Below are 27683 nucleotides of genomic sequence, written 5' to 3'. Positions count from 1 at the left end.
AATGTCTTCTGTTAGTAGTAATTACTACAGATATTGAAAGGTTGGCATGAATGAGTCCATGTTGGTGAGTTTGTTCCTCAAGGGTCAGGGAGCTGCCCTCTGGGATTAACTGAGATCTTTATTCAGACCACCCTTCCATTGGGACAGTGAGCTCATTGCTTCTGGCACTTGTACAGGGGGCCGCGGGAGAGGGAGTACTTGGTGTTGTGATGGTGAGTTAGCTGCATAGCCTTTGCCCCGGAACTTGACAGCGAGTCTGTTATGCTGTGCTGCTCTCTCCAGGTGCTGACCTTGGCCAGCAATGAGCGCATAGCACTTACTCCCTCCATGAGGCTGCTCTTTGAGGTTCATCACTTACGGACTGCAACCCCAGCTACTGTTTCCAGAGCCGGTATTCTGTATGTGAACCCACAAGATTTGGGCTGGAATCCGTGAGTACTGCTTTTCTTCTTCTTTTGATTGTGATAAAATATACATAACAGAAAACATTTTAACCATGTTTAAGTGTACAGTTCAGTGGTATTAAGTACGTTCACATTGTTATACAACCATCACCACCAGCCATCTTCATAACTTTCTTCATCCTCCCAAACAGAAGCCCCATACCCATTAAACAATAACTACCCAATACACCCAGCCCTCGGTGCCTTTTCCCTTTCTACCTCTATGAATCTGATTCTGCTAGGTACCGCTTATAAAGGGAATCATATGGTAATTATCTTTTTGTGATAAGCTTATTTCACTTAGCATAATGCCTTCAAAGTTCATCCATGTTACAGCATGTTCCAGAGTTTCTTGCCTTTTTAAGCCTGAATGATGTTCCATTGTACGTATACATTTTACTCATCCATTCATCTGTTGATAGGTTCTTGGGCTGCTTCTACTTTTGGTTGTTGCCAATAATGCTTTTGTGAACATGGGCATAAGATATATCTTTGAGTCCTTGTTTCCAATTATTTTGGATGTATACTCACAAGTGGAATCGCTAGATCATATGGTAATTCTATTTTTAATTTTTATTGGAACCACCGTGCTGTTTTCCATAGTGGCTGCACCATTTTGCATTCCTTCCAACAGTGTACAAGGGCTCCAATTTATGCACATTCTCACCAACACTTGTAATTTTCTCTATTTCTTATGACAGCCATCCTATTGGGTGTGAAATGGTATGTCACTCTGGTTTTGATTTACATTTCCCTAATGATTAGTCATACTGAGCATCTTTTCTTGTGCTTATTGGCCGTTTGCATATTTTCTCTGGAGAAATGTTTACTTCAATCTTTTGCCCATGTTTTAAATCTTGTTTGGTTTTTGTTTTTATTGTTGTGAATGTTTCTTTTTCTCAATCTTAGTTTTGAAAACTAAAATTTAATGCGATCATTTGAAGAAGGTATTAGCAAATAAATTGAAAGCTAATTGATTAGGCTGACTTAAAGAAAATAAAATTAGCACCTGTATGCATTTGTCAGTTTTAGTCGTTCGTACCTTGTACATGTTAAGAACTCAGTATTTGTCCAATAAGTGAAAAAGTAATAATAATAGGTCATACGGAGCACTGAGATATAAAGAAGTCACTTATATAAATATATTAATGTCATATAAACATGTATGTTCATACATGAACAGCCATGCATGAATAGCGGTAATGCTTTGATTCAGAATAAGTATGTCACATCAGGATGACTGTGTCCCTCACCTGCAGGTCATCTTCCTCTAAATCTCAGTGTGAGATCCATCCCTTCCACATTTTGGTAGTCCCTCATTCCCTTGTTCCTGCAAGCACAGGTACACTAAGCAGGCTCCATTAATAATTGTGGCATGGCTCTCTCCTTCCCAGTTTCCCAGCTCCATGCCCACCTTTGGCAAGCCAAGTCTTGCTTGTGATCCTTCCCTGTGACCCTGATTTGAGGATGACCTCTGTTCCCTGCCCAGATGCTTAACTGATGCACTTCTCCAGGCTACTTTGTCTGGGTACTGATTTGTTCATTAAAAGTCTTATTCCTTGAGTCTACAGCCAAGTATGCCCATGCCCAGGCTTCTGTGTTTAACAGTGTTTTATTGGATTTGTCTGGGGAAAGGGTGATTTTCAAAAGCCTAAAATGGAAAGGTCTTCTTGAGCTAGTAAGTCCTTTGCTTGGCTAGGATTCAGACTGTCTTCTAAGGATGCTTCTATGGGTTTGGGGGCTGCCTAATAGAGAATTTCCAGTATCCCTTGTCTCCCTCCCATACAGAGAGCAGAGGCATTCCACACACTACATTTCCTTCAGGGGACCCCTCACCCCCCTGGGTGTTGTCTGATTTCAATCATGAACCTCTCAATTCCCAAGGTCTATAATTCAGTCTCAGTAACATCACATGGAGATTTGTGCTAATAAAAGCTGTCTAAATCCTTATTTCAAGGAGGACTTTTATCTAATAAGTCAAAGAGTCTTATTTGATTAGAAAAGACACCCAATTTGCATTCCTTAAGAAAGTTAAACAACTCTGTCCTCACCATTACACTTTGTTTTTATGGCGGCTTTTGTTTTATCTAAGATTAATGGGTAAGTTTTAATTTTCATGTGTGTGACCACAGTCATTATCCAAAACAATGGAGATCTTCTCTAAAGGATATTTTTATATTTTTACCTCCTACTACCAGAATCTTTAAATGAACTACAAAAAAGTGGCTTTTTCAGATTGGGGGATATGTTTTCACTCCATATTTTTTGGATACATTGCTATCTTACTTTAATGTCATAATATTAATTACGGGATAGGTTTGATGTATTGACTCATTCAATCCTTAATTATCTTCTGAGATAAAATTATCAACCCAGTTTTCTTTTTTTTTTTTTCAACCCAGTTTTCTAAACTGATATCTTAGGACTCAATTTCCCCCAACTTTTTAATTTGAAAGTGTTCAAAATTATAGAAAATTTGAAATACTAGTAGTATACCATATGCTTTTTTTTCTACAGTACCAATTGTTACCATCTTACTACATTAACTTTCTCTCTGAATGTGCATATTCTCTCATGGACATAGAGGCACATTTTCTACTTCTATTTATTTTTACAAAATTATCTGAAGACATTAGCCCCTTTACCACTGAGTACTTGAGCATCTGTCCCCTAAGAACTAGGATACTGTCCTACATGAACATAGTACAATTCACATACCTAAGAAATTTGTTCTTGATACAGTATTATTTAATAAACAGTAATTTTTCAAATTTTCTCAGTTAACAGAAATTTCCTCAGTAGATTTGTCTGTTTTAAAGCCCTTGTCAAAACAAGGACCATGCACTGCCTCTAATTGTGTGTATATTCTCCTTTAATGTAGACTAGCCTCCCACCTTTTTGTTTCATGACATTTACAGTTTTGAGGGTAATAAGCCAGATGCCTAGAAGAGTGACCCATTGGTGGTTACAAAGTGGTAAACTTCCTAATTCATTCATTCTATTTATATATATGAGGTGACATTTTCCTATAAATAATTCTTCTTCTCTCCTCCCCATCCCCTCTCTCCCTCCTGCATCCCTCTTCCTCCCTCTGTTTGTGTCTCTCACTTTCTCTCTCCCTCTCCCTCTTTCTTCATGGGTATCATTTTCTATTCATGGTTTCTTTTCTTTTAGTTCAGTGGATTATAGTTCATTATGAACATTATCCTATTTGAATACTCACTTTGCCCCAAATTTGCCAATAAGAGCCCCTTCCAGGCAGCCCCCTTACATGATCTTTTTCACTTTTCATTCTCAGTCTTTGAGTGCTTGGCTTTCTGGCTAACCAAATGATTCTGGCTCATTTCATTCTTCCCTGACACTCGCTGGATTCAGTCCTTTCTCCAAAGAACCACAAGAAACTACTTTTTGTATAAGGAATGGTATTTAGAATCCAAGATAGGGATGCTAGGTGTGCTCATTGCTACCGATAAGTCCTTGCTTTTAAGCTCTTTCAGTAAACAGAACTGGCAAATACATTCTTAATTCATATTGTTTTAAACCCTAAGTTTTGTGGATAGAAGAGATGATAAAATGCTTTGTTTATGGTGTCTCTCTGTGATTCGATTCTATTCAAGGACTGAAGGTAGTGTCATTATCAAGTGAGCTTCTTAGATATTTTTAAATTCACTGAGTTCTTCTAAAAAATAAATTTTTATCCACACCTAACAGACACAGAACACATTGTGCCAGACAACAAACATCCTTAAAATCACATGAACATGTGACTGGCTATAGAGATCAAATACTATTTTACTTCTCAGTCCTAAGTAAGCTTACTAGGTGAATGCTAGACAGTGCATGTATGTCTGTTGAGATCTTGAGAAATAGAAAAAGAACCAGAATTAGAAGAAAATTTCTAAAATATTATCAGCAAGATTTTTTCCCATTAGAAAGGGATGAAATGCATAAAAAGGGATTAAATGCATAGAAAAGGAAAAGCAAACAGGCAATGAATTATTTAAATTTATTCAGAATTATTGAATCCACTTAAAATTTTTTAAATCACTTAATTTAAAATTATTTAAAGCGAACATAATTGAAAATGAGATCTACCCAATGGTGTGTTCCTCAAACCACAGATAATGAAACAGTGGGGATATCTCTGGAATTTAGTCTGATTCTAAGAGATTACTGGAAGATAACTTTTAGGAGCCACATCTTTAGATCATACTTATTCCTTTATTACTTTGGTTGATAATATCCTTTTGACTCTGTCTCTCTCATCCTTTCACCTGCATCAGATAAGCTTGTTGTCTTTTACCCCTGCAATCCCATCCTGTTTATATTTGCAAACATATAGATTCAGAAATCATTGACATGCACTACCAGTCAACACACCATAACTTCTGCCATTTTTCCAGGCCACCGTGAAAGATAGAGAACCTGCAGTTTGCTTTTGGGGGCACATTATATAATGAGAGCTCTAATGAGTTCTTGTTCTCCTACAGGACACTATTGCAGTCCCAGACTATTAAGTAATAAATTGAAAACTGTTTAGAAGTATGAAAACTTTGGCCGCCTTGTTAGTTCCATACCAGAAGGTCTTAGATTCATGTGAATAGCACCTCTGAAGAAGGGAAGGGCAACACAGTTGATTATATGGAACACATTCAAAAATGCCGTAGAGTCCAGTGACCTGGATATTGCGATGAAGATGATGCATTAAGGCATCACAGTGTGGCTACTTTCTAAGGCAGGGGCACCAATGATCTCTTATGTAGGTAAGAAATAAAATGTGCCATTTTACTATGTCATTTTCAGTTGTATGTCCTCTAATAGCCCTAACTTTCATTGGGTCATGTTCAAATGTATAACATCTCTTAGAAACCATAAGGAACTTTTTTATGGAGTAAGGTGGAGAGAATTGTCACCAAAGATCTCTATCTTCAATTTTTGCCATTGCTGAAGATTATAGTGTCTGTTTCTGAATTCACTGTGTTTTAATGTCTATTTTTATTCCAAACTATGAAAACTTATCCATAATTTATATGAGAAATTTTAAACTGCTTATATTTGATAATATAGACTTTTTGACTCCCTATGCTATATGGTATGGTTGACTCCTAACAGAGGTCATTTGAGGCCTTTTAGGGGGGCATGCAAGATCACCTTTTGCCATGTCTCCTGGTTCAGTTGAATTCAAGTCCTTCCCTATAGAGATAATTTCTATAAGGACAGTATTTGCTCATGGGCCTGGTAGGTTTTCTCTTTGAGACCTGGGCTACTGCCAGGGTGGATCAGTGAAGTAGCTCTCACCTGCCCCGGAGGGCAAATCCCTTTTCCCCTTCTTGGCTCTCTTGAGGCTTCAGCCCCTGGTTATCCCCCATAGGCTTCTGCTCCCACTGACACCAAAGAGCAGGGCGCGAAGGTAGAATTTGTTGTACCTATCAGAGCACTGGCCGCCAACTTTTGGGCTGCCCTATAGAACTATCCTGCCTCAAGCAGAAGCAGACATAGGCTGAGCCAGGATCTGAACCCAGTTCTCTGACTTCAACCGTCTCTCTACTGGATAGCATTTATTGAGAATTTGTTGTGTGTCAGATTCTAATCCGAGCACTTACATGAGAAACCACCTAATCCTCAACAATCTAGGAAGTTTGTGAGAAACTGGAAGCACAGAGAGGTTCAGCAGCTCACCCTATGTGACAGTTTAAAAATGGTGGGGCTGGGATACTGATCCAGGCAGTCTGACTTTAGAAGTCTCTCCCTGAGCAAGCCCCTTGCCACCCCCATGGCCCCAGCAAGATCTGGACACTAAGATTCTACTTCCGGCAGCTGCTGTGCAGTTGAACAAGTTGCTAAAAGGTAGGTGAGGCCTTAGTGCCTCCACTTCCAATAACTAACACTTGTTTTCCATTGTTCCAATGGAATGGGACAGGTTGCCTGCCGTCCCTACCACCCAGAGATGCTCTCTCAAATTACTGTCACGCAACTGGACTTCAAATGAAAACCATTTCTCTTGGACCTGAAGAAGTTTTGACAGTTGATATTTTATAAATCTCACTATGGTGTAAATGTGATTGAATGGTTAATAGAGCCCTATTGTGGCAATTTGTAAAAACCAAAGGGAGACTTTTATAGGATAATTATCTTGCCTTAATTTCTTCTGATGGTAGAAATGTGAAATCGGATTTGCTTATAGCAAGATACAGCTGTAATTGTATAGCTGCTCTGCTGGCAGCTAAATGTATTTATTATCACTGCCTCCTGTTTGATGAGAACTTTTCGAGCAATTGCTTTTCATTTAACATCACACAGTTTCTCTCTGGAGACTACTGTGGGAGCTACTAGGCTATGTTTCGTTTTATTGATAAGTATGATTTTATTAATATGTTAGGGGTATTAATGTATCAAAATGGATAACATTCTATAAGCTTCAGATTAATACACATGTACCCAAGCATGAGATACCATTTCAGAGCTACTTATTGGAAACACATTATCTGCTTATCAGGGTGGAGTTACATCCAGTCCAGTGGAAAAGGAGGGACTTTGAAATAGCCCCTATGGAATTTTCACCTTTTTATATGTAACGGACTTGTCATTTCCAAGTAATTGATGCCAAGATTAATCAAGAAAAATCCCAAGCTGTTTTCATAAATAAGGCCTACCCTATGAAACTAGTTTCAATCCCTTAGGAAATGACACGCTGCACCTCCTTATAAATGCTCAGTAATGGCCTACTTAGACTCTATTATGTTTGCCTTCTAAGTGCTATTAGGAGTTTCTTTTACATTTTTTTTCATTAAGATAAAAATGGCCATTAGAACAAGTTTTTAAGGGGTCATTTAAAAATATTTGCAGTTTGAGAAATAGAATGAACTCACTAAACATGTCCCTGAAGGATGGCACCAAGCTGTGTTGAAGGGGGGGGAAGCTTTTGAGTTGGTGAAATTCTGCTCTTCAAGCCCAGTGTTCAATAAAAGCTTTTCTGTGTTCTTTTTCAGGTATGTGGCCAGTTGGATAGACAGAAGGCGGCATCAATCAGAAAAGGCCAATTTAACTATTCTTTTTGATAAATACATTCCTGCATGCTTGGATAAACTGAGAACAAGCTTTAAAACCATCACTTCAATTCCAGAGAACAGCCTGGTGCAGGTTTGTCTTGGGCAACACCATTTTATGTTCTAGTCCTGATGCAGTAGTGGCGCTTGATCACAGCAGGAGAAGCTTTTGCTTGATTAAGAAGATGCAAAGAGGGGTGCCTGGGTGACTCAGTCAGTTGAGCATCCCACTCTTTATATCAGCTCAGGTCTTGACCTCAGGGTTGTGAGTTCCAGCCCCACGTTGGGCACCATGCTGGGAGTGGAGCCCACTTGAAAAAATAAAAAATAAAAGAAGATGACGTAAAGATTTCTGAAGTTGTCTGGTTGCTCCAGTTCTCTTTCCCCAGATCCATATTCCCCAGCGAGTTTTGCAAACCTCTATGACACATCTGTTACATTCTGTTATCACCTGGGGTTGTAGTCTGTTTTTTTCATGAGATTGTCATCTAGAGGACAGAAGCCGTCTTGTGTTTATTTTCATGTCCCCAGATATTACAGAGTTCCTCGCACATAGCCGGGGCCGAGTATGTGTTTCCTTAATCATTGTGTTCCTCCCAGTATATTGGAGTAGAATAAGAAGAACAAAGTAGGAACAACCGTATTTATTTTTCTGTCTCCTAAGTAACTGGCCCAGAGAAGGTGCTCAGGATGGTTTTGGACAACAGTAAACCCAGAGACTAAAGATACTGGCCAGTAAGAGAAAGCTTCTGAGCTTGTCCACCCACGGCCCTCCCATCCTCTTCTTCCTTTCTCTTCTCACCAACCTCTGCCCCCACCCCCACCTCACCTCCACCCTCCCCTCCGCCTCCACCACCCCAGATACTCATAGGGTCAGGTCAGTCTCAAGGAGAGAAGTCATAATACTCTAGGAACAGATCTGCTCTGATCCTCATTCTGGGACAGCTGGTAAGACGGAAGGGTATATATGATAGGTTGTCATGGAAGCAAATGAAAATAATTCACAGCACACAGAAATGAAGGTTGTGATCTTAATCTCAGCATGAAGAAAAACAGTCCCCAGCCTTTATAAGTAGAAAACTTCACAACAAGAGGTTTACAATTAGAAATCCTTTTTTTTTTTTTTTTTTCTTTCTTTCTCTAGGAACAAAATTGGTTTCGGAGTACTTTGTTACCATTAAGTTCCTATGTAACCAGACTTGTTTGAAGCTAAATTAGAAATAGTCACAAGCATAATAAGAAGAGAAAGTTCAGGTTTTTGGATAATTCACACACCAATTAAGTAAACGATAGTCTTCAACAGTAATTATCTGAGGTATAATTTATTTCTGAAAGCAGGTCTGAATTTATTCATAATGAATTAATTATGTGGTTAGCCTAATTAGACTTCCTCTGGTGTAGTACTTGCAAAAGCATGATTGTGTTCTTTCTCAAGTTGACTTATGTATTTGTGTGATTCTCTGTAGTGTGAATTTTTTCATTCAAGAGTAGTGTGAAAATAGGTCAGTAGGAATTAATATGACTTTCCCTCTCGCTTCCTCCTTTTGTAGTATTCAGAAATGGCATTTTATCCTCAGCTCCTTTTCAGCTGTTGTTTTATAGAGTAGTCTCTTTTCTGTGATTACTTGTAAGGACAAAATTTGAGACAAACAGGAGTACAAAAGGGAATACCTTCAAATGACTACTTTAAGAAATTAGTGGGCTCTGTTTTTCAATATATGAAATGTATTTGCTTTAAATTTGGTTACATATACTAACTCCTTCATAATAGGCACCAGAGTCTCATGTTACTAATTGCTGACACAAAACTCTATGTTTTCCAAGTACTGTGTTTGGGAGAAAGCAGAGAAGTTACAAGTTGGTAGAGTCTCCAGATCAGTAGATAACATCACATGGTAACCTTCCAGTCTCTTTTGAAGTTTTGGGTTTAACAGTCCCCTAGTCCACCGGAGTTTCTACTTAGAAATAGCAAAGCCTCAGAGTCTTAAATTAATTTTCTTGATAACAAATGGATGATTTTTATTTCTCTTAGAGGATTGTTTTAAATTGGCAAATATGGAATTATACGACATAATAGAAGTCAAGAAAGAAGATTGCAAAATATTATAAGTGCTCAACTTTCAAATTGAAAACCTTTGAAAATTATTTCCAGGACCTATTTTCCGTGTTACCATGGGTTTTCCCCAGCTTTCATGGCTAGGAAAGAAAGACACACCAATCCTGACTTGTTTTGTTGCAGCTTGCATTGCTGCTTGTATGATAGTGATCAAATCTAGTGCTGCCTTGAGAAACCAGAGGAAGGGTACCAGAGCCTCTGGAGGGTTCTGAGCCTCTGAAATAATGCTACTAAGTGACAACTGTTTGTGTGCCTCTGAGAAGTAGCTCAAAAACATGATCAGTACCGGTTATTATTACACTGGGACAGGCCTTTGCAAGCAGCCACCTTCCCCTCTTTATTTACCTGATTGTCCTGAGCTTGGGCTAAATTTATGACCGATAGCACATTTTTGTCTCACGTGGAGGGAGTGAAGGACAGGTTCCTGAATAGCATCTCTTTCACGGTTAAATTTAGTTTGGTGTTCAAAAAAAAAAAAAAAAAAAAAAAAGTCACAGGCAAAGTCTGCCAGTCCAACTTTCTAAGTTTATACAACAGGTGGGAAAAACCCACTGCCAGAACACTAAGGGAAAGTGGTTTATCTAAATGTCCAACAAGAGGGAAATGAATAAATACCTTTCTGTTAAGTAGAATCTTAAGCACTCATTCCCACTGATAGTGTAGGGCAGCACTTACTCATAAGGCAAGGTATCTTTAGTTTGTTTCTAGGTGAAAAAGTGAGCTATAGAATACTATGTTTACTGTGACTCCTTGTTTATAAAAAAAAAAATCCCCTATTATCTTTTCTTTTTGCCTATATGCTTTCGTGTTCATTTTAGTGATGATGAATTGGGTAAGGTAGTCATTTTTAAAAAATAGTTGATTACTTAGAAGATCGATTTCATTAAAAGTGGCAAAGGTTTTCCATTATCAACTTGGAAATCCACAACAGTGATTTTTGTCTCAGTGTAGCAAATAACAGATTGGGGGAAATTCTATAATCTCTAAAGGACCAAATAGATTTGTTAAGTATGTCCTATGATCTTATGGTTCTATTAAGGAATTGTTGCACAAAATGAATGGCTATTTCTTTTTCTTTAGACCATTTGTGCCCTTCTGGAATGTTTGTTGACTCCTGACAACGTGCCCTCTGACAGCCCAAAAGAGGTTTATGAAGTCTACTTTGTCTTTGCTTGTATCTGGGCATTCGGAGGCACTCTGCTGCAAGATCAGGTATGTTTAGAAATAGTTGACAGAAATAATTTATAGAACCAGTTTTACTTGGGGGGGGGTAGGTCTTTATATGTGATCCCCATGTTTTGTTTTACTTAATATAATCATAAATCTCTGCTGTTTGCCCTGTTCTCCAGTAAGCCAATGTGTTTAGGCAAGCTCATCCAGGCTGGGAGCTCTCACTTTGGCTGACACTGCCAAACCCATAACCGTGCCCCAGATCTCCCTTCTGAGCTCAGGGTTCGCTGTTTGCACCTGCCTCTGGAGCGGTGCCAGCTGCATGCTCTTCCAGACATCAGCCACTGTTCACTGTCCCAGAGACTGAGCTCTTCATGTGCTCCAGCCCCGAATGTGCTCTTCCTCTTGACCCTCTCCTATCCTCAGAGATACTCATATTTCTTCCAGTTGCTCAAGTTAAAAACCCAGGAGACACCAGTGGTCATCAGATCCTTTCATTCACACAACAGCTGTCAAGTCTGTCCCCACCTGCCCATCCCTCTAGCCTTAACTCAGGAATGTATCATCTTTAGATTGTCCTGGGCTGCCACGGTGTCTTAGCTCGAGCCGCCGTAACAAAATACCATACATTGGGTGGCTTAACTGGCAGAAAGAAGTTTGCTTTCAGTTCTGGAGGCCAGAGCTCACAGTCAGGGTACCAGCATGGTCAAGTTCTACCAAGGACCCTCGTGCTGGCTTTCACACAGGTGCTTTTTTTGCTGGGTCCTCACAAGGCAGAGAAAGAACAGTAAAAATCTTTCTGATGTCTTCATTATAAAGACATCACGAAGGCCCAGACCTTATGACCTCATCTAAACCTAGTTACTTCTCAAGGCCCCATCTTCAAATACCATCACATTGGGGGTTAGAGCTTCAACATATGAATATCGATATGAAAATGAGTATATTCAATATACAGCACATGAGAATCTTGAAATTGATGCCCTTGTCACTAGTCTCTTACATGATCCCCGGAGTAATTGTTTGTGGACCAGACAACAGGGTCTTGGCTTCAGCCTAACATGAGGCTACCATGCCTGCACAGCCTTCCTAGTATTGCTCATCCATGGCTGCTGATTGCTTTTAGGCAAACACTTGAGATGAGCTTGCTCAAGTGCGTGCATACATGTGCACACTCACATGTGTACTCACACCTTAGACTTCCTGAAGTGCAAAGTGGGACTTTTTCAACATTAGAAGATGGCACATCTGACCTCCACCATGCTCCTCTGTATGTAGATTTTTGTCGTATAATGTTTCCAATAATTGTTCAGAGTATCTTCATAGTGTAAATAAAGCTCAGCGGGGCAAAGGAACTTGATCGAGGTTACACTGATGGGAAATGACAGCACCAGGATTCACACCTGTGTATCTCTAAAGACCACACCTTCTAAAGGACCTCAGGATCTCCCACAGTCCTAACTGATCCTACTAGTACCCCTGATTCTTTGCCTTAAAAATAAATGGGATGCATCTTCCCGATTTGGCCAAGTGTTTTTGGATGTAAATACGGAATTTAAATTGGAAGGCATCACAGCCCCAGAGGGCCCATATTTCCATTGGTTTACTTGTCGTAGGTCCTCAAATACATAGTTGCTAAAACCTGTGGGCCAGTCTGCTTCTTGTCACTAGGTTACCATCAATCATCTCTCTAAATAGGCATGAGATTCACTTGGCCTGCTAGATCTGATTTTGATCCTTCTCAGAAGCCACATTTCCTTCTATAATCTCCAAGTGTGTTGCTTTGTCGAGAGTTGGTGTTGGGGGGTGACTTGATGTGGTTTTTCTCTGGCACAATTTACAGCATGCATGGACTTCTCCATGGAGGCCAAGGGCAGACTCTCACCTCTCCTTTTCTGACCCCCCCCCCATGTTTTGTTTTGTTTTTGTTTTATTTTTCTTGTGTTCTCCAAGAGGTTTTTCCTTTGTGAGGATGTAAACCAGGTAAAATTGTGTGCGTAGGATATGGACAGCTGAGATCCCTCCATTCCTGACCACCTCCTTCTCAGTTGATTGCCTTCTCATCTTGCCAGTTTTCAAGCACGGCTGCCTTCCAGGCCGTCCATCAGGCCAGGCACCGGACCACCATAGTGGTCACCTAGCTCCTCCAGACACTCTCTCCCTAAATAAGAATCTTCATCCTCATCCTTCTCTCTCTCTCTTTTTTTTAAGATTTTATTTATTCATGAGAGAGAGAGAGAGAGAGGCAGAGACACAGGCAGAGGGAGCAGCAGGCTCCATGCAGGTAGCCCGATGTGGGACTCGATCCCAGGACTCCAGGATCACACCCTGGGCCAAAGGCAGACTCTTAACCGCTGAGCCACCCAGGCATCCTAATCTTCATCCTTCTCCTCCTCCTCATCACCATCACCTTCACATTTTCAAAAAGGGCTCTAACCATGAAGCATTCAAAACAGAGACTATAAAGTTGGAAACACAAATGAAAAAAAAAAAAACAGAAGAAATATTCTTAAGAGACGTTTATTACTTGAATAAATCTGAGTGCCTGCTGGGTGTCAGAGAATGTGCTTAGGCCTCTTAGTCGGCTATTTTATTGAATTTTCAAACATAAATAAATAAATAAAACTTCTCTGTATAAGTACAACTATCCTTCTCCCCTTTTACAAAAAAAAAGGAGCCAGAACTTACATAGCCTGCTTGAGGATGCCCAGATGCCTAGGTAACATCGAAGCCATGTTCAGACTGGAGTTCACTGACTCAGGACCTGTGTTCTTAAGCCAGGCCATTGTAGGCAGCTTCCAAAATAGGTCTTGGACCAACTTTCCCTGAGCTCCCATAAACTGCTATTATCACCTCTCTATTGGCTTCTAAGGTAACAACCTCACTGGTCTGCTTCTGTACCTCCCCCATAATCCATTACTCTCTCAGCAGCCAGAATGATTTTTTAAAAATGTAAGTTGAATTATATGATACACTTGAGAGTTTAAAACACTTTAATGGATTTGTTTTGCTTTTAGGATAAAGTGAAAAATTTAATACTATTTACAAGGCCTCTGGATCTGGTCCTGCCTGTCTTGCCCTGTTTCTTCTGCTACTCCCTCCCCCCACCTGCCACCCCCTACACCAGCTGCAGTGCCAGCTTCTAGAATACAAGGTCTTTCATACCACAGGATCTTTGCCTGTGATGACCTCTTGCTGCTTCTTGAAATGGTCTCTTCCCTAATCTGTGCCTGTTCTCAAAGGTGGTTCACCTAAACATACAATTAAAATAGATTCATCCCTTGTTGGTGAGGATGCAAAGAAAAGGGTTAACCTACCGAGGCACCCAGGTACCTCCATAAGACTCTTAGAACAAACTGAGGATTGATGGAGGGAAGTGGATAGGGGAATGGGTCAAATGGGTACTGGGTATTAAGGAGGGCACTTGTTGTGATGAGCACTGGGTGCCCTATATAAGTGGTGAATCACTGAATTCTACTCCTGAAACCAACATGGCTCTCATGACTCTAATAGATTCACCTCGGTTACTCTCACTTAGAGCAAACTCTACTTTCACAACACCTGTTCATTTCTGTATTTATTGGCTTAGCCCCTGCTTCCACCATGCATCCTCATGTCTCTGCTTCTATCTCCTGATGAATTCAATAAGGGCAGAAATTCTGTTGGTTTTCTTCCCCACTATAGAACAATTGCATTGTAGTTGAGCGAACTAATGAATCAAAGATTTGTCACTAAAATGATCTTGTTGATGCAGCTGTTAGCAAATTTTGATGTGAAGTAGAAATCCTATGTATTTTGCCTACAGAGAATGGTGCTAGGTGTTTTATTTTCCACACTAATTTAAGACCAACTTTTGTAGGGTGATTAAATAAACCATGCCACCAACTTGAAAATAACTCACATGAGCCTAGAATCCCTAATCCACGAGTGTGGTAAGTAGGAGTGTGCGCTCAGTGTATTTGGAGGCTGGGGGCAAGCTCTGCCTGCTAAGACTCCCTCACCCTTCTCTGCCCTCAGTACACACTCGTGTTCTGCAGCCATCCTGTCTTTACTCATGTGTGCAATCAGCCCAGTGCAAGAAGTGGGCTGTTGTCCAAGGACACAGGATACCAAAGAGAAAGTAATTTTAAGAATGTCACCGGAGAAAAATGGGGGTTAAGGACTTAGAAAGTATGAGACTACTGAATGCAGTGGCCACTCACACACTGTTTTTCGAGTTCACCCAAACTCACTCTGATAGATTATCTTGCCGATATAGAAATCACTGCGGGTTATTCTGTGGATGTAGGGCCAGGTCTTGATAGAGATACAGAAGGGTTTTATAAGCTGCTGATAGGCATTGCCATACCCCCTTCTTTGCTTTCCAAACCCTGATCTAGTAACAAAGGGCTTGAACCTATCATCATACAAAAAGAAGCACTTTCTAGCAAGGAGAACCTTCCTGGTCCCTACCACCGTCAGGCCTTTCTGTAGGGCAGCAGCTTGTCTCTCTAGAGTTTTTAGCCAGACTACATGCCTTTCCTCATCCCTCATGGTAGGGGTTTCCAAATTGAGAATTTCAAAGGTAAACATTTCAACTAAGGACTTGAAGAAATGAAATAGGGTTACCAAATGTTTACTTTTCTAAATAAGGACATTCATAAAAAATGACCAAAACAAGTACCTAGATTTTATAAAGGAAAAGCTCTTTCAACACCAGAAGGTCCAAGAAGGCTATAAACTCAGAGAGAGGACAGTGTTTAAATCAAATAATGTTACCAGTTTTTTTTAAAGTATTCCTTTGTTCTTATCTTTATTATCAATTGATGTGAATATTGGTCAAAATCGACACCAGTCTTTGAGAAATACTGTCTTACTGTACGTAACATGGTAATTTGCATGAGAGCTCATTGTTAAATTGAATAACCCAGGGGTAATCTAAGGTTCACCTAACCTTACTTTGCTTTTAAGTTAATAATTATTCCAGAAAATTTGTACCTGATGGATATATGGCAATTAGAGCTTTCTGCCACTCTGATATTATCACTCATTATAAGTTACTTCTAGTTATTTATTTTTCTTGGGTCAGTTACTCAATCCCATTTGTAATTATAACTGTGTACATTGCAAATACTGTGTTGAACAGGATGTGAAGGGGCTTAATATGTGTTCAAAATTACCTCTCAGTCTACAATAAGGATTTCTCTTGTTCTCCTCAGCTTTCTGGCTCTCAAGCTGAATTCAGTCGGTGGTGGCATAAAGAGATGAAAGCAGTGAAATTTCCGTCCCAGGGGACAATCTTTGATTATTATTTGGACCATAAAACTAAGAAATTCTTGCCTTGGGCTGATAAAGTCCCCAAATTTGCTATGGATCCAGAGGTACCTCTGCAGGTAGGTGGGTGGAACATAGTGATTTTCAAGCCACACTGTGCTAATTTGAGCCTTTTTGTTTCATTTTTTTTTTCTTTTTCTTTCATTTTGGAGCAGACTTTCTTTGCCTGCCTGACAGAAAAATTATTGTTGATATGATCCCATATTTCCTGGGAGAGAAGAATCTTAGTTACAAGAACAACTAGTGAGACAGCACTTACGTTGATGCATTTTTTTTATTTCAACTTAAGTCTATGATAACCGCTTTCTTTTTATCTTCCTAGAAATTTTGTGAGAAGTCCTATTTCTGTTAGTTCCAGTGATTCTTACATCTGTCCTTATTGTGAATTTATTAGACAGCACTTTCCACATAGAATGTCTTTCCTTTAACCCTCAAGGCATAAAATGGATGTTTTTAAACTTCCCAACTCATAGGTTTTGAATTCTCCAGGCAGCTGACAAATCTAAATGAATCTTTTTTTTTAAATTATTTATCTTCCTAGATTGTTGCTCTACATTTCTCTGCTGTTGAGTTGTTCTTCAATCTTCTTTTGCTCCAATCTCTTTTCCTTTTCATTAGACATCTTAAAATCATGTCATTCTGATTCACTTTGGAGCTTACCATTTCCTACTGTGCTGTGTGAGTAGAATATAGGGGGTTTCTATGGTATTAACTTGGCAGCTAGTGTGAAATCCCCCATGTATTCATTGCCTGGAGCTGCTGGAGCTAAGCACTGCAAGGTAGGTGGCTTCAACAACAGACATTTATTGTCTCCTGCCTCTGGAAGCTCCACATTGAAAGACAAAGCATCAGCGGGAGTGGTTCCTTCTGAGGCTGTCAGACAGTCCTTTCCAGGCATCTGTCTGCAGTTCAATGGTGATCTTGGTGTTCCTTGGTTGGTGGCAACATGGCTCCAGTCCTCATGTGGCATTTTCCCCATGTGTGTCTCTGTATGTAAATTCCTCTTTATATAAAGACACCAGTCATTGCATTAGGGGCCGCGTCTTCTTGTGTTAGTAGTGTGCTAACACAATACCACACAGTGGGTGGCTTAAACATCAGAAATGAATTTCGTCCTGGAGGCAAGAGATCCATGATTGAGGTGTTGGGAGGTTTGGTTTGGTTTGGTTTAGTCTCTCCTGAGACCTCTCTGTTTGGCTTGCAGATGGCCACCTTCTTGCTGTGTCCTGACATGGCCTCTGTGTGTGTGCTTCCCTTCAGGGTTTTAACTTTATAAGGCATAACCTTTAATAACCTTTTTATATATGGAAGATGGGCACAGCAAGAGATTATATAATGTGTATCCAAGCCATGTCCTGACATCTTCTGTGTGGTAGGTGAGACAAGGTTCAGGCTCTGGACAGGCTTGGGTTTTAATCCAAGCATCACTATTTACTACTTACTACTTTGCTATGACCTTGGCCAAGTTATCAGTGTTCTCTAAGCTTTAGTTTCATTGTCTCTGAACTGAAAATCATGACAAAACTCTCCTATAGATTGGTTGTATCATACGACCTAGCATATGAAGTGCTTAACATAGTACCTGTCACATACTCAGCTCTCAGTAAGTGTGGATTATTGGTATTGATGTCTAGAGAAAAGAGCTAAAGGCCAAATTAAAAAGCACATGATGACAATGAACAGCAAAAGAGGGGGAAAAATATTATAAAATGTAACTCTGATGAAAAACAATCCTCTGGGACTGTTTGATGTAGCATAGAACAGCCTGTGCTCTCAGTGGCCCTGAGAGTATTGCTGAATTAAAATAAAATTCTAGTGTAAATATTCATAATCATAAAAATGATCCTGAATGACCTATAAAAGACCCAGTTGTGTTCAGTATATGGTAACCAAACAGAGAAGGAATATATTGTAACATTTAGGTGTGTTTTGTTTTGTTTCATTTTTGTGGTTTTTTGCTTTGTTAGTTTGTTTTAAAGAACACTCTAAATCCCCTTTACCCCCTTTCGAATTTGGCCACCAAAAGTGCAAGAAATGTCAACTCTCTTTTAATCACAGTGCAGGATTCTATTTCTTGCATGTCTACACCAGCTACCTCTTTCCGTGATATTATATATTAGTCTATGTTCTCTGAATCTGGCGTTTATTTCCATTCATTTTATTGTACTCCCCTAAGCCACCTTAGATTTGCTGTGAAATAATAAGCTATATATAAATAGCTAATTTTCAAAACAGAAGCATTGTTGTAAAGTTTTTTTTTTAATAAAACAGTGTATAATATGTTTGACATGTACTTTGGACTTAGGAATATTTCACATAAAATCACTGTTTCCCACCAGTGGGTCACTCACTGTGCTGAGCTCCTTTAGTGTAAACTCTCCCCTCACCATTTTGCCACTTAATCTTACCCAGCCAAGGCATTGCTGCCGACTTTGTTTATGCGTGGCTTGACTTTTCAAATGCTTTGTCACCTCCTGAAGAGTGGTGGTTGGTCTCTTAAACGCTTATTGTATTCCCTTGTATGCCTAACACGAGGCTGGACAGAGTGCAGGTGCTCTGTGATAGGGGGCTCTGGCTCACACTTAACTTGGAAGAGATAAATCAGTTGCTTATGCTGCTGGACTTTGATGGCATTCGGCAGCTGCTCTCAAGCTATGGTGTCTGAACTCTGACAGTGCAAAACTGAAGATCAGGTAAGGTCTCTCCTCCCGAGTGTTAACTTGAGTTAAGAATTCTTTGGGTCTCATTCTCAAGTTACTGTGTTGGTTCAGATACGAAATTTTGGAATGCCTCTCTTTCTGACTTTTGTCTCATTGTGTTCCAGAGAGTTGTGGTTCACACAACAGAGACAACTCGTCTCAGATATTTCGTAGAGCTGCTGCTTGAGAAAGGACAACCCCTCATGCTAGTAGGAAATGCTGGGGTGGGAAAGACAGCCTTCGTAGGTGACACGCTGGCAAGTCTCTCTGAGGATTACATAGTGACCCGTGTACCTTTCAACTACTATACAACGTCTGCAGCTCTGCAAAGTAAGTGTTCCTACTGCTTGTATTTTAGAAACGAGGGATCAGAAACTGTCATGGCTGAGGCATGTAGGCCAAGGGGGAAGACTACTTTCTCTAGGCTTTAGACCTTTCTCTTAGGCCTCAGATGAATTTTTACTTATCACCAATCTGGGCAAAATATACTTGGTTTCAGTATTGTGATTTTGGCTTTTTATATCACTAATAGCTTTATTTGGGTTATTACCCTGTAGAACAGCAAGACTTGACCTCAGCAGTGTTCATTGCTTTGCCTCTACACAGTTTGGTCACCTTTAATCAATTTTATGGAACCCTAGTGACATAAGGGTGTACACAGGCAAGAGTGCCCTGGTTACCTTTTCAAGGAAGGGATTGATTTAGGAGAACTTCATTAAAACTGTATTGATGAAATGACAGGCCACAAGCTGTTAATTAAATCTTAGAAAAATTGTCAGAATAACTTTACCTTTTGAGTTGATGTATCCATGTAAACAAAATTTGGGGCAGATTTGAGTTAGGAAGGGCAAGCTAAGTAGGTATGGGAAGTAAGGAGGTAGTGTAGAAAGAGCTGATACTGGTAGATCTGTCACTATCCAGGAGAGTGTCAGGGTTGTATTGGGGATGGTGACAGTGAAAAATCTCTATTTTCTAGTAGTTGATTAAACTTGTTGGGTTGCCCTGATTTTGGTTTCTGTGATTGTCTGAATTCATCTTACTAGTTCTGAAGGGGTCTAGGTGCTGTGTAAGATTTAGACATTGCCTATTAGTACAACAAATAGAAAGACCAGTGTACTTTAAAGAACGTTTGGGTTTCCAATCTTCAAGGTGGGGTGGTATGCAGGCAAAGATGGGATCTGAGATAGAAAAATCAGTATAAGCAAACGTAGGAAAGAGAAGATTATATAGAACACATTCAATTAATTGAAACTCTCAGTTGACTGAAGCACAGGGATGGAGTAGAAGACAGGGAAAAGACTGTAGTGGTGGGCTGGAGTCATATTGTGGATAGAATGCCCAACCGTCTGGTTTGCCATAGAGTGAGGAGATTTTAGTGTTAAAATCAGGATAATTCGGTGCGCCTGGGTGGCTCAGTGGCTTATGCATCTGACTCTTGAATTTGGCTCAGGTCATGATCTTACGGTCATGAGATCAAGCCACTAGTTGGGCTCTGTGCTCGAAGTGGAGCCTGTTTCTAATTCTCTCTGCCCTCTCCCCTCTGCCTTTCCCATACCCTTCCCACCCCCTTCCCATCCCAGCTCATACGTGTGCTCTCTCTTTATCTCTCTCAGAAAACAGGAACACAAACAAACCAGAATAGTCCCAGGCAACGTGGAATGGTTGGTCACTGTAACTGTAGAAAGAGCTAAGATGCAAGCTGAAGAGAATGTATTTCAGGTATTAGGAAATGGCGAGCCATTTATGGGGAGGTAGGAACTAAAAAGATGCAGGTTGTCCTTTGGAGGAGACCAGTCTCCCTGGGTATTGTACCAGCTGAATGTAATGTTGCTCTGGACTAAAATTGTAGAAGGAATAGTGAAAGGGAAGAGGCACGAGGTATTGTTTACAAGTTGTGGTCAGGCAGATTTGGGATGAGGAGAGAAAGATGATACTACAGCTTGGCACCTAGCTGACTAACAGAGTGTTAACCCACCTCCTTCCTTTTCGCCTTCTGTGCTCCTATCTGTGGGATTGGCTTGCTTGGTGTTGGCCAAACCTCCAGGCACCAATGGCTGATAGGAAGCACACGTTTGGAAATGCCAAGTCCACTTCTTGGAAGAGGGCTTTGTTAATCTATTCAAAATATACATCTTTGTTCTTTCATTCATTTAACAAATAGCTTGTTGTGGTTGTCAACAGGATATAGTCATGAACATGATGTAGTTCCTTGTCCTCAAGCTATTCATCATTGATTTGGAGAGTCAGCAACTATTAGATACTACATCTTACACACTCTGTTCAGGATTTTCTACCCCCATGATTTTCTCTCAAGTCCAAGCAAAGTCATTTAGGCACAGGAAGAAATGTAAGTTAATGTGTGCACAGGATAGAGTCTACATACAGTATTCCCTTATACTTGTGCCCCTGGATGACCCAGAAAGAGAGGTATGGGGGACTCTCTTGAGTTGTCCCTAGATGCTCTTGCAAGCGTGATAGAGGGCTAAGGGAGTAGGCCATGTCTGGACCGGCAGTGGGCCTCATGTTGGACTGGGTTCAGGGACGAACGTTTACAGGCTAGCAATGGCGTTGCCTCAGATTGCTGGCTGCGTGATAGCCTGCTTCAGGTACTGACGCTGTGGGAAAGGTGGTGAGGTGAGCTCTGCCGGTAGAAGGGAGGTTGGCAGGAAAGCATGACACAGAGGAGGTGAACAGAAGGTCATCCTCAATATTAACCAGCAGAGATTTGACACTTGAAGACTTAGGAGTGCATGAAATGGACAGAAGATGAGGAAAAATGAGGGAAAGAAAGATTAAGGATGGAACTGATTTTATCCGATCAGTGGGCAAAAATGCTGCATTTGTTTCAGGAATACTTGAGAAACCTCTAGAGAAAAAAGCTGGTCGTATCTATAGTCCAGAAGGAAATAAAAAGTTAGTTTATTTCATCGACGACATGAATATGCCTGAAGTGGACTTATATGGCACAGTGCAGCCCCACACTCTGATTCGTCAGCACATTGATTATGGACACTGGTAAGTGATTCTCTGTGTTCTCTTCTCTCCTGAAATCGAATTCTTGTTATGAAGGGTGAACACTGAAGGATGAAATTACCCCAACTTCTTCCTCTTCTGAGGAGCATGTTCTGTGATGACTTTTGGGTTTCATTTTACATCCCCCCTTTTTTTTTTTAATTTATTTTTTATTGGTGTTCAATTTACTAACATACAGAATATCCCCCAGTGCCCATCACCCATTCACTCCCACCCCCCGCCCTCCTCCCCTTCTACCACCCCTAGTTCGTTTCCCAGAGTTAGCAGTCTTTACGTTCTGTCTCCCTTTCTGATATTTCCCTTTTCGTCATCCAAAATTCAGAATCATAATTCCCTCTGTATCTTTGGCAGAATTGGATTGAAAAGTGTCTTAGAAACATTACTGTCTAGTTGAAGCATTAAAATCTCAGACACTAACTCACACTAAATTGCTTAGACTCTCCACCTTATGCTGTGGGATGTAACTGGTAGCGGCTGGGGATTGCAGTGTGCCCATCTCTGCCGTTAACTAGAGGGAGAGCCCCCAGCTTAGCTTTGGATATTTCCAACCGGAAATAGAGGCATATGGGAATCAGGAAGCAGTAGCAGTAGGTGTTGGTTCAGCTCCTTATGTTGAGTCTGGCATCCGAGGAGCTATGGAGCCTTCCATTGTCTAAGCTTTAATTTTTGTGTCCCTGAGATGAGACCCAAAAACACCCAGCAGCACAGAACCATTTTGAAGATCAGAGGAGACAATTGGTGATGAAGTCCTTTGGAAACTGGGGGATTCTGGGGATTCATCTTTAGGTTTTGAAGTTAAGGTTCTGTTTTCTTTCAGGTACGACAGACAGAAGGCGATGCTTAAAGAAATCCGCAACTGTCAATACGTCGCCTGCATGAATCTGATGGTGGGCAGTTTCATGATCAATCCTAGACTACAGGTAGGATGTGGATTACTGTCATCTCCCAAATAGGCCCTAATTAAAACCTCAGACATTGTAGAGTATGATTCTTGATGCTTTTGAGTACAAACTAGGACTCCTCCTGGACATTGAGTTAAGCCTTTTTTTTTTTTTTTTTTAATGGATTATTTTTTAAGAGCCAGTACAGGTTTACGGATCATTCTAGCAGTTTTAGTTGAAACTAAAACACAGTTGACTGTGTAGAGTTCCCATATACCCTCTCACACTCCTCCTACTTTATTTTACCCTATTACAAACATCATGTGTCTGTGTCCTACGTTTATTACAATTGATGAACCAATACGAATCCATTATGATTAACCAAAGTCCAAAGTTCACAGAGTTCATTCTTTGTGTTGTGTGTTCTGGGGGTTTTGGCATGTGAATAATGCCGGTGTCCACCATGAAAATACCATACAGCATAGTTTCACTGTGCTAAAAATCCTCTATACTCCACCTAATCATCCATCCTTCCTCACCTCACCCCGAATCCCTGTCAGTCAAGTTATCCTATTATTGTCTCTATAGTTTCGCCTTTTCCAGAATGTCACACAGTTGAAATCCCATAGTATGTAGCCTTTTCAGATTGACTTCGTTCACTTAGCTTGAATATACATTTAAGGTTTCTCCATGTCTTTTCATGGCTTGATATTGATATCTCCTTTTTTTTTTTTTTTTTTTTTTTTTACTACTATGTAGTATTCATTGTATTGGTATACCAGTTTGTTTATCCATTCATCTATGAAGGATGCTCTGGTTGTTTCCACATTTTGGAATGATGAATAAAACTCATATAAATATTTACGTGTGTGTTTTATGTGTGCATAACTTTTATTTTTTTTTAATTTTTTATTTTTTTAATTTATTTTTTTATTGGTGTTCAATTTACTAACATACAGAATAACACCCAGTGCCCATCACCCATTCACTCCCACCCCCCGCCCTCCTCCCCTTCTACCACCCCTAGTTCGTTTCCCAGAGTTAGCAGTCTTTACGTTCTGTCTCCCTTTCTGATATTTCCCACACATTTCTTCTCCCTTCCCTTATTTTCCCTTTCACTATTATTTATATTCCCCAAATGAATGAGAACATATAATGTTTGTCCTTACTTTTAATAACAATAATCTCCACCAACTATAACATGCATAGCACAACACTATAGAAGAGTAAGTGTTGCTTACTCCCTTATCTGGAATCACTGGGGGCTCGGTTGGGTGACTCTCATGATCTTAGATGAGCTCATTCATATGCCTGGGAGTTGACTATCAGTGAATTTATGATGACTTGATTAAAGTGATAGGGACAGTGTGGCTCTGCTTCATGTGTCTCATCCGTTAGTAGGTTTGTACAATTCATGGTAAAGGTAGAGCCTTCAGAAAGCAAGTGGAAAAACACAAGCTTCTGACAGTGACTGGCACAGAATCATTTCTGCCTCACTCTGTTGGCGTAATCAAGTCACATACCCAGGCCCAGAACCAGAGAGGAAGGTACCACAGTTATATGACAGTGGGCATGGAATATAGGAAGGGATTTAAAAATGGCCTTTTTTTTTTTCAATCTAATAGGTACCATTATAATCCTTTTTATATGTAACTCGTACATTTGTTTTGTTTTTCAGAGACATTTCACTGTGTTTGCATTCAACTTTCCATCCTTGGATGCACTGCAAACCATCTATAGCCAAATTCTTAACTTCCATTTTCAGCAGCAAGCATTTGGTCCGTCAGTTCTCAAGAGTGGCCCCTCTCTGATACAGGCAACAATCACTTTCCATCAGATGATGACACATAACTTTTTACCCACAGCTGTGAAATTCCACTACCTCTTTAATCTGAGAGACCTGTCAAACATCTTCCAGGTACCTTGATGGCTCTGGATTGTGCATCTTGGGTAGAGGAATGATTATGGTAACATTAATGGTATTCAATTATGGAACTTAGTTCAAGATGATACTGTGTACTTTTGTATGTGTTCTTTGATTATATACCATAAACTTCTCTGTGAAGGATGTATGGCAGCTTTATTCCCATTTTATCAATGGGACTAGTGTTTTCACTTGGGTTGTGCAGAGACTTAGCTACAGAAGCAAGGGTGGAAATCTGACTCCCTGTCCATGTAGTCCATATAAATATTTGAGTGCCTCCTTTTGTGCCAAGTAAGGGAGATCATTTGTTATTTTTTCATGTTAATGCAATAATGATTTTTAAATAAGTCAAGAGAAACTTCAATTTCTTATGGCACCAGATTATTTTGATTTGACCTTGACACTTATTTTGCTTACCTGCCAAAAGGACGCTGTTTATGTATTTGGTTTAGAAAGGAAATTCCAAAGAGGAAATTGAAACCTGGAGTTAAAATCAACTGATGTGATCCATCTTCTACAGTAGAAGCAGCTGAAGAGAGTTATTTATGGCCTAAAGTCCTTTTGTGAGAGAGGTAGTGAAAAATTTCAGGCTTCTTTATATTTGATGATTTTTTTTTTGTTTTTTTATATTTTTATAATCCTCTTTTCTAAATGACTGCAAATGCCTTAAAACTATAGCGCCGCATCAGACACCAGATTCTTGAGAACACAGACCCCTCGTTGTCATTGCTGTATTTCTAGCACCTGCTGGAAAGACTGTGCTCAATACATTGTTGTTTAAAAGCTGGTTCTTGGGGCAGCCCTGGTGGCGCAGCGGTTTGGCACCTGCCTTCAGCCCAGGGTGTGATCCTGGAGACCCAGGATCGAGTCCCCGCAGGGAGCCTGCTTCTCCCTCTGCCTGTGTCTCTGCCTCTCTCTCTCTCTCTCTCTCTCTCTGTGTGTGTCTCTCATGAAAAAATAAACAAAGTATTTTAAAAAAATAAAAGCTGATTCTTCTTAAAGACTTTATTTATTTATTTGTTTGTTTGTTTGTTTGTTTTATTAGAGAGCAAGCAGGGGGAGAGGCAGAGGGAGAGAGAGAATCTCAAGTAGACTCCATGCTGAGTATGGATGCTGATCCTAGTCTCAATCTCATGACCCTGAGATCATGACCTGAGCCAAAATCAAGAGTCAGATGCCTAACCAACTAAGCCACCTGGGTGCTGCAAAGCTGATTTTTAATCTTAGGGAAAGAAGGGAAGGAAAGCCATAGATGACGTGGATGAGAGGCTTGCTCATCGCTTGTATCTAGTCTGTCAGTTACACCTCGTGCCACCAAACAGTTGTTGAGGCTGTAACTACTTGCCTCCAGCTCTGCTGTGTTCTTTTCTAAATCCAGAGCCAGCTGACTCTCTCCCAAAGGAGTGGGTGTAGATGAATCCAAGATACCGAAGGGCTGTGTGAAAAAAGGGTGGGAGCCAAAATGTTTTGAGGCCAGTTGCGGATCTACCCACAAAGTGTGATTTCAAGCAATTTACTTTTGGTCTTATATTCTCCACCTGCTACATGGAAGGGGTTAGATTAACTGCTAGCAAAGGATTTTGGAATAAAAACAATTCAAGATTCTGGAATATTCACGTTAGCTACTGGTACTTTGGGAAATGTCATCTGTTGGGAGACTTAATAGGCACAAGTCATCGGATGAGCTATTTACTCCCTGGGCTGGCTTGTGACATCCCTACATTCTTACCTGCATTCCAAAACTGGGTATAATAATAGTCAACTTTTAAGATGTTACTTATCAGACATTAAAACTACTACTCTAATAATCCAATTATGGTAATTCTTTTAACTTAATACATTGCTAAATTTAGTATACAGTTAAAATGTTAAAGGAAAATGCTGTTGGGGAATGTCCTCACTTTCTGAATTTTTAATTGTTCCCGTTTTTGCCTTGTAGGGGATTTTATTTGCTTCTCCTGAATGTTTAAAATGCCCGAATGATTTAATCCGCCTGTGGCTTCATGAATCTTCTCGTGTTTATGGAGACAAACTGGTAGACCCAAAGGATTGTGATTTGTTTCAGAAAAAAATGCTGGAAACCGCTTGTAAATGTTTTGAAGTGAGTGTGTTGGATGTCAGAAGTCACTGTTTGCTCTGGTGCGAACTGGTATTGGGGCAGAGTCTGCTAAGGATGTGAATGAATTGTGCAAATGCTTACCTTGCTGGAACAGCTGTGATTCAAGAATATACTTGGTCTGGGCTCGGGGACATTCTGCCCACCGACTCCCACATTGACCTGCAAGTTCTTCCTTCGATGGGTCACTGTGCTTCTAGATGAATCATTCCGGATGGCTGTCGTGACCATATTTCTCTCTTCCTCCTCCTGCAGGGTGTAGATAGTCACATGCTGCTTCAACAGCCCCTCATCTATTGCCACTTTGCTCACGGTGGCCAAGACCCATGTTACCTGCCGGTGAAGGACTGGGAGGTGCTGAAGAAAGTTCTTATGGAAGCCTTAGACAACTACAATGAACTGAATGCTGCCATGCACCTGGTTTTATTTGAAGACGCCATGCAGCATGTGTGAGTTGATGAGTCATGATGCTTGTTCACAAAGTGAAAATGGCTAGGTCTCCACAATCATTGTTCTTCTGTAGATCATTCTAAGTACTCTGAGCTGGCAGTTCCCATCTCTTGTTTGCCATGCAGCGTAATGGTACGACTGTCTAAGCTAGGTCCTAATCTTAGTAACGTCTTAGGCCAGTAGCCTACTTTCTGAAGTATCATCAGACCCATTATTTCATTTTATTTCACTATAGCCCTGACAGGTAAGAATATTCAGAAAGAGGAAAGCATGTGATACATACAAAGCCAAAAAACTCCTAACTGGCAGAAACAAGATGAACTGAAACTGCTGGTCATTGATGAAGCATGTTAATTGAAATTGTGCCTACTGAGTGCTAAACAGGAATAATGCCAGCCTATTCACTATTCTGGGACAAATTAGAGAAGGAAGGGGGCATGTTTTCTTGGCAGGTAATTAAAGAGATGTCGCTGTCCAGAAGTAGAGCATGGC

The 27683-nt window shown here is 40.3% G+C and overlaps 1 protein-coding gene across 1 annotated transcript in view; it reads left to right on the top strand.

The window, feature by feature from the left end:
• Nucleotides 1–27683, top strand: part of DNAH11 (dynein axonemal heavy chain 11) — a 324061-nt gene that overhangs the window by 146516 nt on the left and 149862 nt on the right. Inside the window, 10 exon segments of the mRNA XM_077856567.1 lie at nt 283–431; nt 7433–7583; nt 10686–10817; nt 15974–16147; nt 18913–19117; nt 21637–21802; nt 22638–22740; nt 24380–24619; nt 26565–26726; nt 26997–27190. Of these exon segments, the coding sequence (XP_077712693.1) occupies nt 283–431; nt 7433–7583; nt 10686–10817; nt 15974–16147; nt 18913–19117; nt 21637–21802; nt 22638–22740; nt 24380–24619; nt 26565–26726; nt 26997–27190 (1676 nt within the window).

The sequence above is a fragment of the Canis aureus genome, chromosome 18 (genome assembly GCF_053574225.1).
Source record: "Canis aureus isolate CA01 chromosome 18, VMU_Caureus_v.1.0, whole genome shotgun sequence".
Lineage (NCBI taxonomy): Eukaryota > Metazoa > Chordata > Mammalia > Carnivora > Canidae > Canis > Canis aureus.
This window is presented reverse-complemented; position numbering and strand designations above follow the sequence as displayed.